Source organism: Candida orthopsilosis (genome assembly GCF_000315875.1).
Source record: "Candida orthopsilosis Co 90-125, chromosome 6 draft sequence".
Taxonomy (NCBI): domain Eukaryota; kingdom Fungi; phylum Ascomycota; class Pichiomycetes; order Serinales; family Debaryomycetaceae; genus Lodderomyces; species Lodderomyces orthopsilosis.
Window position 1 is genome coordinate 918,044 of NC_018300.1, and position 14,719 is coordinate 932,762.

A 14,719-nucleotide genomic window follows, 5' to 3' on the forward strand; every position below is an offset into this window, starting at 1 on the left:
ATTTCCTAAACTGTACAATAAACCAGATAGAAGTGGATAACACATCATAGGGTGTAATACAATATCCAAACAGATAATATACGGCTTCACTACATTACCAATATCACCATCACGTTAGAAGCTCGAGATATCCAAGACTTCACACTCAATCTTTTAAAGTCAAAGAGTTGCTATAATGCCTGAGAGCTCATCAATCTTGACTAGAGAACACATCACTCAACCACTTAGATTGTTATCAACCAGCAAATCAGGCTCAACGCATAATTTAAACTCGTTATCTGGATCTAGTAGTCCTCCATCACCAGCATTAGTTTCAACTGATCCTAATCCAAGCCTTGCGTCTCAGCAATTGCATCGTCCAACTCCTCAACAAAATCAACAACTGGAACTTCTCCAACAACAACAGCAGACACAGCAACAGCAACAACCACAGCATCAACAGGTGCGGCCGCAACTGGCGCAACCTTCACAGCCAATGCAACCGGTGCAACCAACTCAAAGACAACGAGCACGACTGCATCAACAACCCCTGGTTTCAAGAAGACCTTCATTTGGATTGCATTTCTTGAGCAGTTTTAGCATGAGATCACAACCACAGTCAGATGCATCTAGTTCCCATCAGACACCCCAATCAGCGCCACCACCACAACAACAGCAGCAACAAACACAACCGGCAAGAGCAAACTCGACTCCAGTGTCACCAGCACAACAGCCTCAACAACAACAACAACAACAACAACAACACAAAGCTATTTTAACCTCCACGGGAACGTCATCAGCACAACTGCAACCACACCCTTCACAGCAGCTGCCACCGCAACAGCCTCCCACCAGGCATCTACTGGGATCTCATATGCAAAACTCATCCCTTCAATTAATGTCAAATAGTCCCACATTGGGTAATTTGAACAGCTATGTTGATGAGGATATCAATGACGCCAATGTTACTGCATTTCACGATACACTTGAGGAACCACCTGAAGCTGCCACTGAAACTGCTGATGATGTTTTGAGGCCCCAACCACAACCAACCGCTACAGCCGTATCATCATCATCCTTTAATCTTGTATCTAGCGAGCCCAACTCCTCCTCGGCGCAAGACACGAAACAAACGTCTGACGAGGGTAAGGATAAAGATGGAACCTTTTCAGTTCGTTTAACACCATTAATTGATCACTCATCATCTTCAAGTGGGCTATATTTCTCCCCAATCATACGTAAAATCAAGCCAGGAGCTAAAGTTAGTATTGGCCGGTATACTGAAAAGAACAAAGCCGCAGCACATGCAGCACAAGGATCCTCAGCTCCCATAGTTTTTAAGTCGAAAGTTGTTTCACGTACACATGCACTATTGGATTGTAATGAGGATGGGCAATGGTTTCTCAAAGATTGCAAATCATCACTGGGTACATTTCTCAATCACATTAGACTTTCACCAGCATCTCAAGAAAGTTCATTGATGCCAGTGATTGATGGAGACATAATTCAATTGGGTATGGATTATCGTGGAGGAACAGAGGAAGTTTATCGATGTGTTAAGATGAGATGTGAATTTAACAAGAGTTGGCAACGTAAAGTGAATCAATTCAATTTGGAAATTCACAAGAAGTTTAGGAACTTGAGTATAAGTGATCCGAATATATTGGCAAATAGTGGCGCTGGTACTGGTAATAATGGTGAACCAGGGTCCACAGACAATAGTGAGTGTGCCATTTGTCTAATGAAGGTTGAACCATGTCAAGCGTTGTTTATAAGTCCTTGTTCACATGCATGGCATTATAAATGTATCAGGCCGATCATTATCAAGAGCTATCCTCAATTTTATTGCCCTAATTGTCGAACAATGTGTGATTTGGAGACTGACTTGGAAGATGATGATGATGATTGAGGCAAAGGGGGGGAATATTGAAGTTTGAAAGTGTGTATGCATTATGTATAGGGAAAGAGGGGAATGGCGTGTGTATCTAGAGTTATAATTATCATGTTTTTTTCTAGTTATTGAATGGGGAGGACATGTAGAGGTTTGCTAGAGAATATAATGGTGTATATATGAAGATTGCTGAAATCAGTTTGAAGAGAAGTCTTTTATCAGCCACACGCTGACTAAAATCCAGAGAATAGCGAAGATCGCTCAGTAATATATCAGTTCAGCCGTTAATGCACGAGGGGCAAGACACCCTCTTGTTGACAAGCGCATCCCTCTGATTAACCAACGTTTGATTCAATACAATATTCCAAATTGAGAAACTATCTGGACTATTTTGGTAATAATATTGAACGTTTTTTTATTTTTTCATCCCTTTCGTCAATCACTTTTTCTAGGCAAACAATATGTCAAGTGAATTATTTTTAAATACCCGAAATCAAGAGACCATAAACAACCAACATAGAAAAGAATGACAACTACAATGTGAACTTTCTTCAAACAGCTACTATTATTATAAAATTATATTAAGAACTATAAAAAATACACGTATTTTTAAATGTTTGTGGTTTCCCTAATAAACTTACAATAACAAAGCAGCAGCACCAACCAAAGCAGCACCGACTTGCAATTTACCAGCACCGGCTTCGAATGAAGAGACTGATGGAGCTTCTGATGATTCAGCAGCAACAGTTGATTTAGATTCTTCAGCTGATGAAGCTGGAGCAGATGATTCAGCAGCAACAGTTGATTTAGATTCTTCGGCTGATGAAGCTGGAGCTTCGGTGGTTGACAATGGGCAGTAAGTGGTGTAGATGGTGTCAACGTCAGTGACAGTGGTTAAACCGGTGGTAACTGGAATTTCAGTACATTTGTTTTCTTCACAAGAAGTGATGGTGACAACAGTGGTGGCAATGTCAGTGACAGTTGAGTTGTATGAAGCGACGGCTGAACCAGCGACGGCGGACAAGATAGCGACTTTTGAGTATTGCATTTCTGATATTAATATATGTTGTAGATTAAGCGAGTGTAAGGTTTAATGAAGAGAAAAAGAAAAAAAAAGGAAGAGAAAAAAAGTCTTAGCAGGGGGATCTTGAGCTTAATTTATAATGGAAAAAATTCTAACTCTTCAACTTATGAAGGCGAATAGTTTAGAAGTAGAAAAACAATGCAAAATGCAGCATCTCTCATAGTGTAGAGGCTTTTGTTTTAGTCATACAAAAGCTGCTTTGTTTATTTCGCCGCCTGATTTGGTTTTGAGTTCATTTAAACTCGAGATTTTGGGATTTTTTAGTGTTTTAGTATTTTTGCATTGTTCTTATTGCTCTATATTTGGTAACGGCACTACTCTTATGAGTTCATTAATATTATTTCTATTGTTATTTAAGGGCATATGCAGTACGACGATATTACATCGTGTGCGGTAGTGTACTGTGCACAATTATTTCTGTTTTAGGAAACTGCATAGCCCGATTGGGATTATTCACTAGTTTAAAAATAGCAACTCAACAGAAAAAATATAAAAAAAGAAAATAAACACTGCAAAATAAAATATTAAACGAGTTACAAAAATGAATAAAAAAGAAATTCAAAAGCTAAAAATTAATAATCTCGTGCCATTGAAAGTATGAGTTCTTCGTATTGTTAATAAATCCATTGCTCCTATTTCTACAAACTTCCTGGCTGAAGCTAATTTTGTATTGGAGAGTTTGTTTACGATTTTAGACGTACAAAAGGACTCATAACTTGCTATCCCCATTCTTTTTCCCCAAAACGCAAAAAAATGGCAAATTAGTAATCTTTTGCCGCCCCATCCGCGTGTAACAATATCGCTCTCTCTATATCCTCTCTTTTTCTTATCCAGATCTGATGCTCAGTACAGTCCACTGTGAGTACAAAAATCTTGTCCTTTTATGATTATCCGTTTTTACTAATTGCAAGAATTTCATTTGATCTGAGTCCTGGCTGTTATTTTTTTTCTTAGCATTCGTTGTGTGTCGAGTCGCCGCAGTTAAAAAGATAAATATGAAAATAACTTCAAAAAGAAACGTTTGCTTGCTTGTGTGTGTCGTGCGAAGGTAACAAATAAAAAAAAGAAACGGAGTGGTCCTCATCCGATTTGTTTTGATTGTTTATTCGACATAGAAAGCAAACAAACAAACAAAAACAGATGGTATGAGTCCAAAATAATTTTTGACAGACAGGCAAGGGGAAAAGAGAGAGGGGAGCGCTCACTGCAATTCACAACAGTTTCCGTATTAGTCATAGTTGTTACCATTTTTGGTTTCGGTTTCGGTTTGTTCTTTTTTTCTGTTTAAAGTAAAGTCCGCCTTCCATACCGCTTATCACTAGAATTCAAAGTTTAATAAATTTTGGGTTGAATTTTCTATTGGTTACTTAGCTGTGTTGAAACTACGAGTTAAATTGCTACTTTGGTATGTAACTCCGCTTTGTAAATGTACATCACTGGCATGCGAAACGGAGAAATTAATGGGAAGTTTGTATTATACCCGAGCTTTAAAGAAGCAAAAATTTTTTACCCTGGATCCTGTATATAGAAATTCTATTTTGTGCTTTTTTATTTTAATATATATATATATATGTATGTCCTGCATATTGTTGTCTTTTAACCAGTAGAAGACTTTTAACATTCTTTTGACTGTGACTAAACCTAATAGACTTTACAGTATTACACATGACAAAGTACGAAAATGTGATCAAAAGACTACGGTAAGGGGTGTCCTGTAACTTGATGGGGGCTCTTGGCGTTTGCTGATCCAGCTTCACTTTGCCAGTTTAAAATTTTTCCGATACGATAAAAAGCTGTCTCGTGGGTTCATAATATGGAGATGTAATGCCAATGGGAAGCACAAAATAGGAGATAAGGACCAGGTTCAAAATAATACTTCAAAATTGCACAATTATTTACTTGATTGAGTAAATTCCAATAAAGAAGGGGGGGCAATTACTTGCTTCAGCCAGCTATACTATAATCACTTAGTTCACTCGTAATTTCATAACCTCCTCCCCTCGTGGCCCAATGCCCATGTGGAACATCGGCTATCTTAAAGTAGTAATTCAAAACATTACATTATTAGGCATTGTTCAATTATAATAAAAAAAAGCTGGCTTAGAAATATAGAAGATGTTTTCCTTTGTTTAAAAGCTCGATTGTCTAGCATTGTTGTGGTTACAATAATGGACCTGGGGCGAGAGGAGAACAATTATCTCCCTCGGAAATTGCAAACCCGTCTCTCTCATTCAGTTTGTACCCTCATCATCATGGTAGAACATGGCATGATTAATTTGCTGTTTGGTTTGCAATTGCAGTTGCACATGAGGCCACAGACACGGTATGTTTTGTCCTTTTTCTTCTCTATCTCTTCCCCTTACACCAAGTTACATTTAAGTCACTATTTACGAAAACGAAGCCACGCTTTTCCTTCTGCTCTTGCCAAGATTCAGCGGCATGAGGAAGAGCATGGATATAGGGTTAAATTTAAGAATACAACTGTTGTTACATGTACACAAAATACAATTACCCTTTACAACTCCAAAAAAAGAGCGCGTCACTGTGTTTTCATTTTTGTTACTTGATTTGATCAAAATATAAACAAACACCGTTACCAATGCGGTAATTGATCCAAAGTTTTAGTTAAAGGTAGGTAACAACATACGGTGGTAACTAAAACAGGTGAGGTATGTGCCGATAAGGTGGATTTCACCTCACATGGTGAAATGCTTCTAGATTATGTTTCTCCCTTGGAATGTTTATGCAGAGCGCAGTACAACTACATAATTGAATGTCTCTTTCCTTTTGGCGGGTCATGACGGTGGTGGTGGCGGTGGTGGTACAAATACCTTAAGCCACGCGCATTAAATATTGAAAGAAGGATGGTCTTTGTTTTTTTTTTTCAAATCGTTTGTGGCACATTTGAGAATGGTAAATCACAAGCGAGCAAGCTTAAATAACTTTGATTTAATGGATGTGCAATTACTTCTCGCGTTTATTGTGTATGTTTGTACTTCTTCACGATTGCATATCAACGTCACTTGCTTGAGCAATTGCAGTAATGAACGCCACCTGCCGCACTGCGATTGCAATGTGAAGGGGACTTGTGTAACTAAAATCGTTCTGTGGCATTTGCCATACATACGGTCTTTCCTTACCATCTATGTGGGACCTTGAAATTCTCTCACTCGCTCAGTATTATGCTCAGACTTGCTGATAAAGTGATCTATGCCTTTCTTCGGTTGAATAGTATTGTGTAGTGGAAGAGAAAAAATCAACTTTGCTCTTTGACTTTGCAACCAACATAATCTCTTTATAGGTAAACACGTTTTCGTTGGGCGGTATAGGAGAACCGTAAAAGTGAGCAAAATAAGTAAATTCTTCCAAAGTGATAGTACGACTTTGCTCTATCTTACTGTTCAATGTGTAAAGAAATGTATAATTCTAATGATGTGTAGATCTGCTTTTTTTGTGCTAATTTTGATGTAAATTTCGATCAATGAGTTTTTGCAACCTGTGATTGATATGTCACCTAGAGACTTCACTGATGCAAAGTTTTTTAGAAAATCGATAAAGTTAAATAAACTATACCTTATGTTTATTTACCATTCAAGTAATACTATGATACTGTCTGTTTTTCTGGTAAAAATCTAGGTGTGTAACTAATCGCTATTGAAAATTTTGTCACTAGTTATTCAATAACCAGAGCATATATTTTCTGAGGCAATGTGCGAAATGCAGTTTTTGCTTGATGGCCTTTGTCTTGTCGCATAAAGCCAACAAGTGACACAGATTTCTAGTGCCTGGTATGGGGTGATTATTACTTAAACAGGACACGCATATTACAGTAGCTTACCATTTGTAACTTTAAGGGAAGACGTTATAGTTTGTTGTATGCTTCATACACAGAGTGGTTAGACCCATTAAAGGTTATGTATTGCTGTGGCTGAGAGGTACCCTAAATTTATTGTGAATTGATAAGCTTAATTCATTTGGTCTGTAGAGTGCAAGGTAAGTGTGTCGTAAATTACGCGACATTCAATACGTGTCATTAGAAGCGGTAATTGGCGGCACGAGAGGGAAGAAAATTTCACCACTTTATACCAAACACGTTCACTACGACTTTACAATGTTCTTTCTCTTTACCTAAATAACCCTTTTTTTATTATATTTTGAATATATACGTTGAATTAATAAAAAGTTATAATCTATCAAAGTAAAAAAATGAAATGACAACTTAAAATCAGACAAGCCAAAGCCTTGCTAGTGTACAGATATTGAGAATGTGCTCCACTCGGTGAAGTCTCTCTTTCTCCTTTAGTCATAAAATTAAGTACTAATGGATATGCTCTTCAAATTTCCTCCTTCCCTTTCTGCTCTGCTGTTCCGCCTACCAACACTCGTAACCTCCATCAACGACCAAGTTATGCCCAGTAGTATAAGATGAGGCGGAATCAGAAGCCAAATACAAAATAGATCCAACGAATTCCTTTGGTTCAGCCATACGTTTCATTGGAATTTTGCTTTCCCATTCAGCCTTCATATCAGCATGACCAGCAATGACATTTCTAGTCAATGGAGTCAAAATATAACCAGGACTCAAAGTGTTGACCCTGATGTTATATTTAGCCCATTCACAAGCCAATGACCGAACCAAATGTATAACACCAGCCTTTGACATATTGTACATACATTGTGGTTGAGGATCATTGACAATGGTACCCGACATTGATCCAATAAGAATAATAGAACCTTTCTTGTTGGCAGCAATTAAAGGTCTTGCAAATGATTGTGAAACGTAAAATGCACCCAATCCATTAACCTTCACTATGGATTCAGCATTCTTGGCAGGATATTCTTCAGCTGGGAAGTTTTCAGCATAACCCGCAGAATTAATCAACAAGTCTGAAATCTTACCGTGATGTTCGTTAATAGCTTTAAATGTCAATTCGACTGATTCAGCGTCTCCGATGTTACAAGACCAGGCAGAAACTTGACCAATTGGAGATTCGTGTTTGCCCTTCATTTGTTCTTCACCCCAAAGTAAAATTTCCTTAGCGGCTTGTTGTGTTCTTTCCAAATTGACATCAATAAGGGCAATATCGGCACCTTGTGCAAGTAAGGCTCTAGCGACAACAGCGGCTAAACCACCTGAACCACCAGTCAAGATGGCTAATCTGCCATCTAGTCTGAATGATGGGACGATATTGTCGTATGCGTAATATGATGATGGATCCATGGTTAAATATGATTAATAACGATTGATTTGATAAGTTTGTTGTTTAATATAAGAATACGTAGTAAAAAGATGAACAGGTGATAAGAGTGGTGAGAGAGATATGGTTAGGTATTTATATGATTTTCAAATTATCCATTCCCATCCCCTTTCCTTTTTTTTTGTACAGTACGCACAGTTTGATAAAAACGCTTAAATTTCTTTTTTTGAAACAGTAACCGATACACAAAACAAATTGGGGGTGTAACATCCTATTGTTACTAATCAATAGAATTACTGTGTATATAGACCATGTTGATATCAGTAATACACCCCTAGCACTAACATACACACCTCCATAGAGACACACACAAAGGGATACAGAGAGAAAGAGTAATAGTAGAATAGAAACTGAAAGGGAATGCAACAGTATTATTAACTATTAATAGTAATCAAATAAATAATAAATTCTTGTGCATGCCCCCCCGCCTTTCAACTCAAGTTGTGGATGATCAATAGCAATAGACCAAAGGAAGGTCATAGATTCAAATAGTTTATATGGGGTATGCATAGATAAGAAGTTAGTAGTTACCGAATGGGATATTCTTAGTGTTTATGGCTGGGTATAGTTTCGGAGAGATTATACTTTTATTCTTCCTTTACTTCTTCCTGTCAAAAATTCCAATCGTTTCATTGTGTGTGACATATTAATACCTGTGCCTGTTCTCTCTCTTTACTATGTGATTTCATCGGAAGAATTATACAAAAAAAGTGAGAACTGTTGTTGTTGTATACAGGACACATAAAATAATTCCTCCGATTTCATACAAAATACAAACTTTAAACAGAGAAAGGCGGGCCTATCAGCACTCATTACATCTTTCATCCCCTTTCTGTTGACCCTTGTACGTTGTTATTTATAGCCACAGTTTTCATTCATAAGATTGTGGAATTTGAAATCGGTTTCAAAGATAACGGATATATATCATTGCCGATTACCGCCGATATGTCCATTTGATTAATTATATAGGAATAAATTCTCGACATGATGTTTGCCACAGTGTAGTAGCAGCATTTCATTGAGTATGATGAAGTGAATTATGACGTATTACAGCAGAATAGTGAAGTAGAGGGGGTGTTAATCTAAACTTCGTAAGCCAATGTCGCAAAACCGTCAACTTCTCGACAGTTACAAAATACAAATCTCGGTTAGTCTTGCTCAACTTGTTCGTTTATCTTCTGTTGCTTTTCGTTTCCTTTCGACTGTATTTATGATGTAGAGATGCAGTATTTGTTGCTTTGTGAAGTTGTTGCTCACAATGTACACCCTGTTATGGCTATGAGTTTAAGCAGAATGTTGTGCTATAACGTTTCTTTTTATTTGAAAAACGTTTCCATTATACAGTACTTTTTACCGAATTTGGATTTAATAGCTACATACATACAGGAACATCTTACTATAAGTACATGTTAAGTCAACTAGAAGTCGTTTCGTGTCATTTAACTGCTTTTATTAAGGACAATATACTACTATACACACCTTTTTTTGTTCTTTATAAAGTTTTTTTGTTTTGTGTAACTGAATCTAATATTTCTTTTGTTGAGATGAGATCAAAGTGAAACACATCTTTCTGATATGATATCATTGTGCATACAATACATAGCAATAAATGTACAACGTTGTCAGAATGAATGTCTCGTAAAGGGGTTGATCCGCATTTCAAGGTTAAGTATATTTCAAATTACCCCCCTCCAACCAAAACAACAAATTTCGTTAAAAGAACAATTAAAAATGTTTTCCAATGATAGCTCTACCAGTTTGAAACTCCACGAAGGGGATCGTAGAAGAAAGTATATCTACAGAAGATATCTCTGGAAAGTCAACTTTTTCACTAGAAACAATGGTGTTACCCAATGTTGAATGGCGGTGAGCAAGAAACTTACGCATCAATCGTAGATTTACTTGTATTGGTGATAAAGATAATTTTCACTCAATCCAACCGACATCAAGTAATTGCGTTGGCTCAATTACATTCGAAATTGGCTGTGATCGTCAGAGAGGAAATGTACAACTTCATTCATGCTTACTCTCCATACACTACTTATACGAGATACTATGAAAAGTTAAGGAAATAGCCTAGAGGAATCAACGCTATGATTAGAATGATCTCTATCCCATGATTAATACAAGTTTCTGTGACCTTTCTCTCAACCTTACTCATGAAATCGTCCACAAACTCTCAATTCGTATGATCATGTACATTTTTCAAGTGCATGGAGCTATACAACCGAAACACCAAATAGCTGCAAAAACTATTATTTAGTTCAAAGGACAAGCGCTTCCCCCAACTTATCTTGGTCTACAGAAAAGCTCAACTGATTGTTTAGACTTTACCCCACTTCACTCACCTCTTTTTCTCTTTTATACCTAAGTGCAAATCGGACTTGAGTCTCCTTGCACAATAAAAACGTTTTTTTTCTTCGTATTTAGGCTCACCACCTCCGATTTGGAAATGTTTAGCGCGACATTCTCGGTTGTAGAGTGGGGAGGAAAGATTCTTCTGAGTCATTCAAGCAACATATATATACATATGTACATCCAAAAACCTGCACCTGAATCACTCTTAAGTAAAAGCTTCTATACGGTTTTCTGCAATGTCAGTCATTATAAGACCAATTGAAGCTAAAGATAAACAACAATGGTTAAATCTTTGGACTGGCACAGGAGGTTACATTGAATTCTACAAATCATTAGATAAAATTACCCCAGAAATTTCCGAAACTACATTTGCTCGTTTCCTTGATCCTAATGAACCAGTTTACTCATTAGTTGCCGTTGATTCCAATTCACCTGACAGGATCATTGGATTTGCCAACTATTTAACTCATCGTAATACTTGGACCATCAATGATGCTTTATATTTGAATGATTTATTTGTTTGTCAAGATAATAGATTACATGGAGTTGGTAGGAAATTGATTGAGACAGTTTATGATGAAGCTGATCGATTGAAATGCGAGAAATGCTACTGGTCAACTCAATTTGAGAATCATCGGGCTCAATTATTGTATACTAAAGTGGGAGTTAAATCTGGATTCTTACTTTATCGTCGTCCAAATCTGTCCGATTGAAAGAAGAACTAGACTTTTATATTGTTATGAACTTTTGAGTTGTTAAATGTATAAGATTCTGCGACTACTCTTTTGTAGATTCTGTTTCCCTGAAGCTCAGGACCATTGTTCTTCTAATCTATTCAATTGAGTCGAGTTCACTGATGAAGCTGACACCTACTACTTAGATCTGCCCGCCTTTGATAACACAGCCAAAGTACACGACGTTGCGCTTCCCTTTTGTGTACTTTTATTTTTTGTTTTTGTTTACGGATTGAATCGTATGTCGTGTTAGGATTTACAAAACTCCTGTTGGTCAAAACCTTTTTAGCAACCAATCACCCCTTGTCATTGAACATGAATTTTATCAAAAAGTTTATAGGGACAACCCCAACTGATGAAGTTGCTTCGATTCCATCAGGAAAATTATTCCTAACGCGATCAAAACAGTCACCAAAAGGGGAAATTGAATGTTTGTACAATGATGCTTATGCTGCAATTAAACAAACAACAACCCCCTTTTTCTATCAGTTGTGCATTACAAAAGTGTATCAAGAAGGAGAACGTGAATTTAGTAGCAATTCCAACTATTCTGATGATGAATATGATGAGGACGAAGATGATGAAATTGAGGCAAATTCATCAATTGTTCTGCCAAATCCTAAATATGATTCAAGACACTCTTCGAAAGATGAATGGGTGTTTCCGATAACTGAGGACTTGAGATTTTTTCGCAAAGGTGTAGCATCTGATGGGAGTTCAAAAGCCATTGCTTGGAAGGATTTGAATGGCGATTTAGGTGATAAATTTGAATTTATTGTTGATGATGATGTGAGAAATAGTGATTTTGAGTCGTTCATGATGACTATTTATAAATGCTTGTATGAACAGAAGTATCACGAAAGTTCAATTAAAATCAATGACGTCAGTTTATTAAAGGAATTTATTCATAATCCAAAACTGGAATTGTTGAATTTTGATGACTTGGAATATGAAGAGGAATCTGAAACTGATCATAGTGAAGTCGAACCGGATTTCAAAAATGCTGATCAACTGAAGGAAGAAGAGGGACAAGCATTGTTTGTTGATACTGAAGATATCAACAGCTCAAGCACAGGAACCAGTGAAAATGAGAAACAAGTAGCTCCCAAAGGTGAAGTCGTCTATTCAACAAAAAGATTTGCCTTACATTTGTACGACTCTACAACCGGTATATTTGTGTTGAAAAGTAGCTCGGTTGAATTGAAGTTAATTAATTTGAGCAAATGGGAACAAACATTGTACATTACTTCAAATGATGGATTGACTATCAATGCAACAGTGAGTAAGAATATGAATCCAACATTCAACTATGAACATCTGTCTTTTATCTTCAACCATTATACATTCAAAGATAATGAAATTGTCGCCAACTCGTGGTTATTAAAATTCCTCGAGTTTAGTGATTTGGTTCAATTTCAGAACAAATTCATTGTTGCAATGTATGAGACATTAAACAAGAAGAAATTTGGTGCAGATAAAGGAGAAGATGGGTACTTTGTTGATGCATTTTCAAACTTGGATTTGAATGATAAAGAAGAGGCCGTGAGTGAGGAGGAGGACGAGGTATCAGAAGAAGAAGAACCAGAGGTTGATGAATCAACAAAGAAATTCAATGAGGAGTTGCAAAGCTTTGCAAAAAAGGATAAAAACACATACTTGAGTGTTGGTTATAAAGATCGTGCTTATGTAGCCCGTGGTGACAAGATTGGAGTGTTTAGCCAGTGTGATAAGTCATTGAACTTCCAAACAACAATCAACAATGTCACAGACTTGAAAGGACACAACTTCAATCCCCAAAAGATGTTACTTCATCAAGAAGATCAATTTTTGATCTTGTCTAACCCTGACGTAAATGATAAAGCACTTTATAAAATGGATCTCAATCGAGGTAAGATTGTCGAAGAATGGAAAATTTCCGATAACGTACCGATTAAATCATATGCTCCTAGTTCCAAGTTCGCCCAATTGACAAACCAACAGACATTGACTGGTATTTCTTCCAATGGACTTTTTGAAATTGATCCTCGATTGAGAGGAACCAAATTAGTTAATGATCAAACTTATAAACAATATAAAACCACAAACAATCAATTTCAGACATTAGCTACAACTGAAAGTGGACATATTGCTTTGGGTTCGGGTAAAGGCGATATTCGATTATTTGATCGATTAGGTGTCAATGCCAAAACAGCATTGCCGACCTTGGGTGACCCTATTGTTGGTATTGACGTGTCTAAAGATGGTAGATGGATCTTGGCCACTTGCAAGACATACATCTTGTTAATTGATACCAAGATTTCAGCAGGTCAAAAAAATGCGGGTAAATCAGGTTTCACAGCCTATTTCGATAAAGATAAGAAACCAACTCCAAGAAGGTTACATCTCTTACCTGAACATGAAGCTTTCATTAACAATGCCAATCACAAGAAAGAATTACAATTTTCAAGAGCCTACTTCAATACAGGATTAGATCAAAAGGAAACGACGATCATTTCATCTACTGATAATTATATAATTACATGGTCTTTACTGAAGGTTTTGAAAAATGATCCGGTACCTTATGTCGTTAAAAGATACAAGCAAGATGTTGTTGCTGACAACTTCAAATACGGATCGAATAATCAATTGATTATGGCGTTGCAGGATGATGTGTCGATGGTGAGTCGGAGAAGTTTGGTTAATCCCAAGGATGTGTTTCAAAAGTAGTCCTGCCACCAAACTGTTTTTCCGAAGTTCAATTCTGATTTCGTGGGTAGTGTTTCTCTTTAATACAAAATTTTAATTCAATACACCTTTAGGAAGACACTTGTTCTAGCAAATTCAACGAGCTAATCTTCTACCAAAATTTGAATGTGTTTTTCATTTCTTGTGCCCAAATTCGTCTAAATGCATTTAGTTTCTGTAATCTAGTGGGCTTAAAATCATGTATATCAATTTCTTTAACTTGTGATAAATCTGGATAATGATCATATGGTATACGATTTATCCTGGCGTGGATTTTACGAACCCATCGATTGAAACCGGGAGAGTCAATTAGTAGTCGATACAAGTATTCATGGATCGAGTTTGGTGGTGGTCTCATGTTCAAAGATTTAGTGGTTACAAAGTGATGGTGTAGTGGTGGTTTCTTTTAGGGGAGCATTTGTACTTTGGATCGGTGTGGAGAGCTTCGATGAAGTGTTCAAGCTTAACGTTTAGAGCAATATTGATGATTTTTTTTCGTCAATGGCTAATTTTAGATCAGTAGGATAGAGTAAAGGATAGGCTTATGAATCAGCGATTACACCCTATAAGTAGAATAATAGCAGAGCAAACGATCCATAATCGATGATCTGCCCCAATGGGCCCAAGTACAGTCTTTTGATGACAGGTAACAGTACAATCGTAATAAGGTAGTTATTCACGTGATATAATT

General features: G+C 36.9%; 6 protein-coding genes across 6 annotated transcripts; 3 read left to right on the forward strand and 3 right to left on the reverse strand. All coding sequences in view use genetic code 12, as the record gives it.

Moving 5' to 3' along the window:
* Positions 1 to 175: 175 nt before the first annotated feature.
* CORT_0F04290 (Dma1 protein) lies at positions 176 to 1,888 on the forward strand (the record flags this gene model as incomplete). Its single annotated transcript, XM_003870732.1, has 1 exon — positions 176 to 1,888. The coding sequence occupies one exon, from the start codon at positions 176 to 178 to the stop codon at positions 1,886 to 1,888; it is 1,713 nt and encodes a 570-aa protein (XP_003870781.1).
* A 619-nt stretch (positions 1,889 to 2,507) lies between these two features.
* CORT_0F04295 (Pga59 adhesin-like protein) lies at positions 2,508 to 2,918 on the reverse strand (the record flags this gene model as incomplete). Its single annotated transcript, XM_003870733.1, has 1 exon — positions 2,508 to 2,918. The coding sequence occupies one exon, from the start codon at positions 2,916 to 2,918 to the stop codon at positions 2,508 to 2,510; it is 411 nt and encodes a 136-aa protein (XP_003870782.1).
* Positions 2,919 to 7,326: 4,408 nt separating this feature from the next.
* Positions 7,327 to 8,175, reverse strand: CORT_0F04310 (Ard D-arabitol dehydrogenase, NAD-dependent (ArDH); the record flags this gene model as incomplete). The annotated part of the gene is made up of 1 exon (XM_003870734.1): positions 7,327 to 8,175. The coding sequence occupies one exon, from the start codon at positions 8,173 to 8,175 to the stop codon at positions 7,327 to 7,329; it is 849 nt and encodes a 282-aa protein (XP_003870783.1).
* A 2,631-nt stretch (positions 8,176 to 10,806) lies between these two features.
* CORT_0F04320 (Hpa2 protein) lies at positions 10,807 to 11,283 on the forward strand (the record flags this gene model as incomplete). The annotated part of the gene is made up of 1 exon (XM_003870735.1): positions 10,807 to 11,283. The coding sequence occupies one exon, from the start codon at positions 10,807 to 10,809 to the stop codon at positions 11,281 to 11,283; it is 477 nt and encodes a 158-aa protein (XP_003870784.1).
* Positions 11,284 to 11,619: 336 nt separating this feature from the next.
* Positions 11,620 to 14,010, forward strand: CORT_0F04330 (Vid27 protein; the record flags this gene model as incomplete). The annotated part of the gene is made up of 1 exon (XM_003870736.1): positions 11,620 to 14,010. The coding sequence occupies one exon, from the start codon at positions 11,620 to 11,622 to the stop codon at positions 14,008 to 14,010; it is 2,391 nt and encodes a 796-aa protein (XP_003870785.1).
* Positions 14,011 to 14,140: 130 nt separating this feature from the next.
* On the reverse strand, positions 14,141 to 14,386 carry CORT_0F04335 (hypothetical protein; the record flags this gene model as incomplete). The annotated part of the gene is made up of 1 exon (XM_003870737.1): positions 14,141 to 14,386. One exon carries the CDS (start codon positions 14,384 to 14,386, stop codon positions 14,141 to 14,143), a length of 246 nt encoding a protein of 81 aa, XP_003870786.1.
* Positions 14,387 to 14,719: the final 333 nt, after the last annotated feature.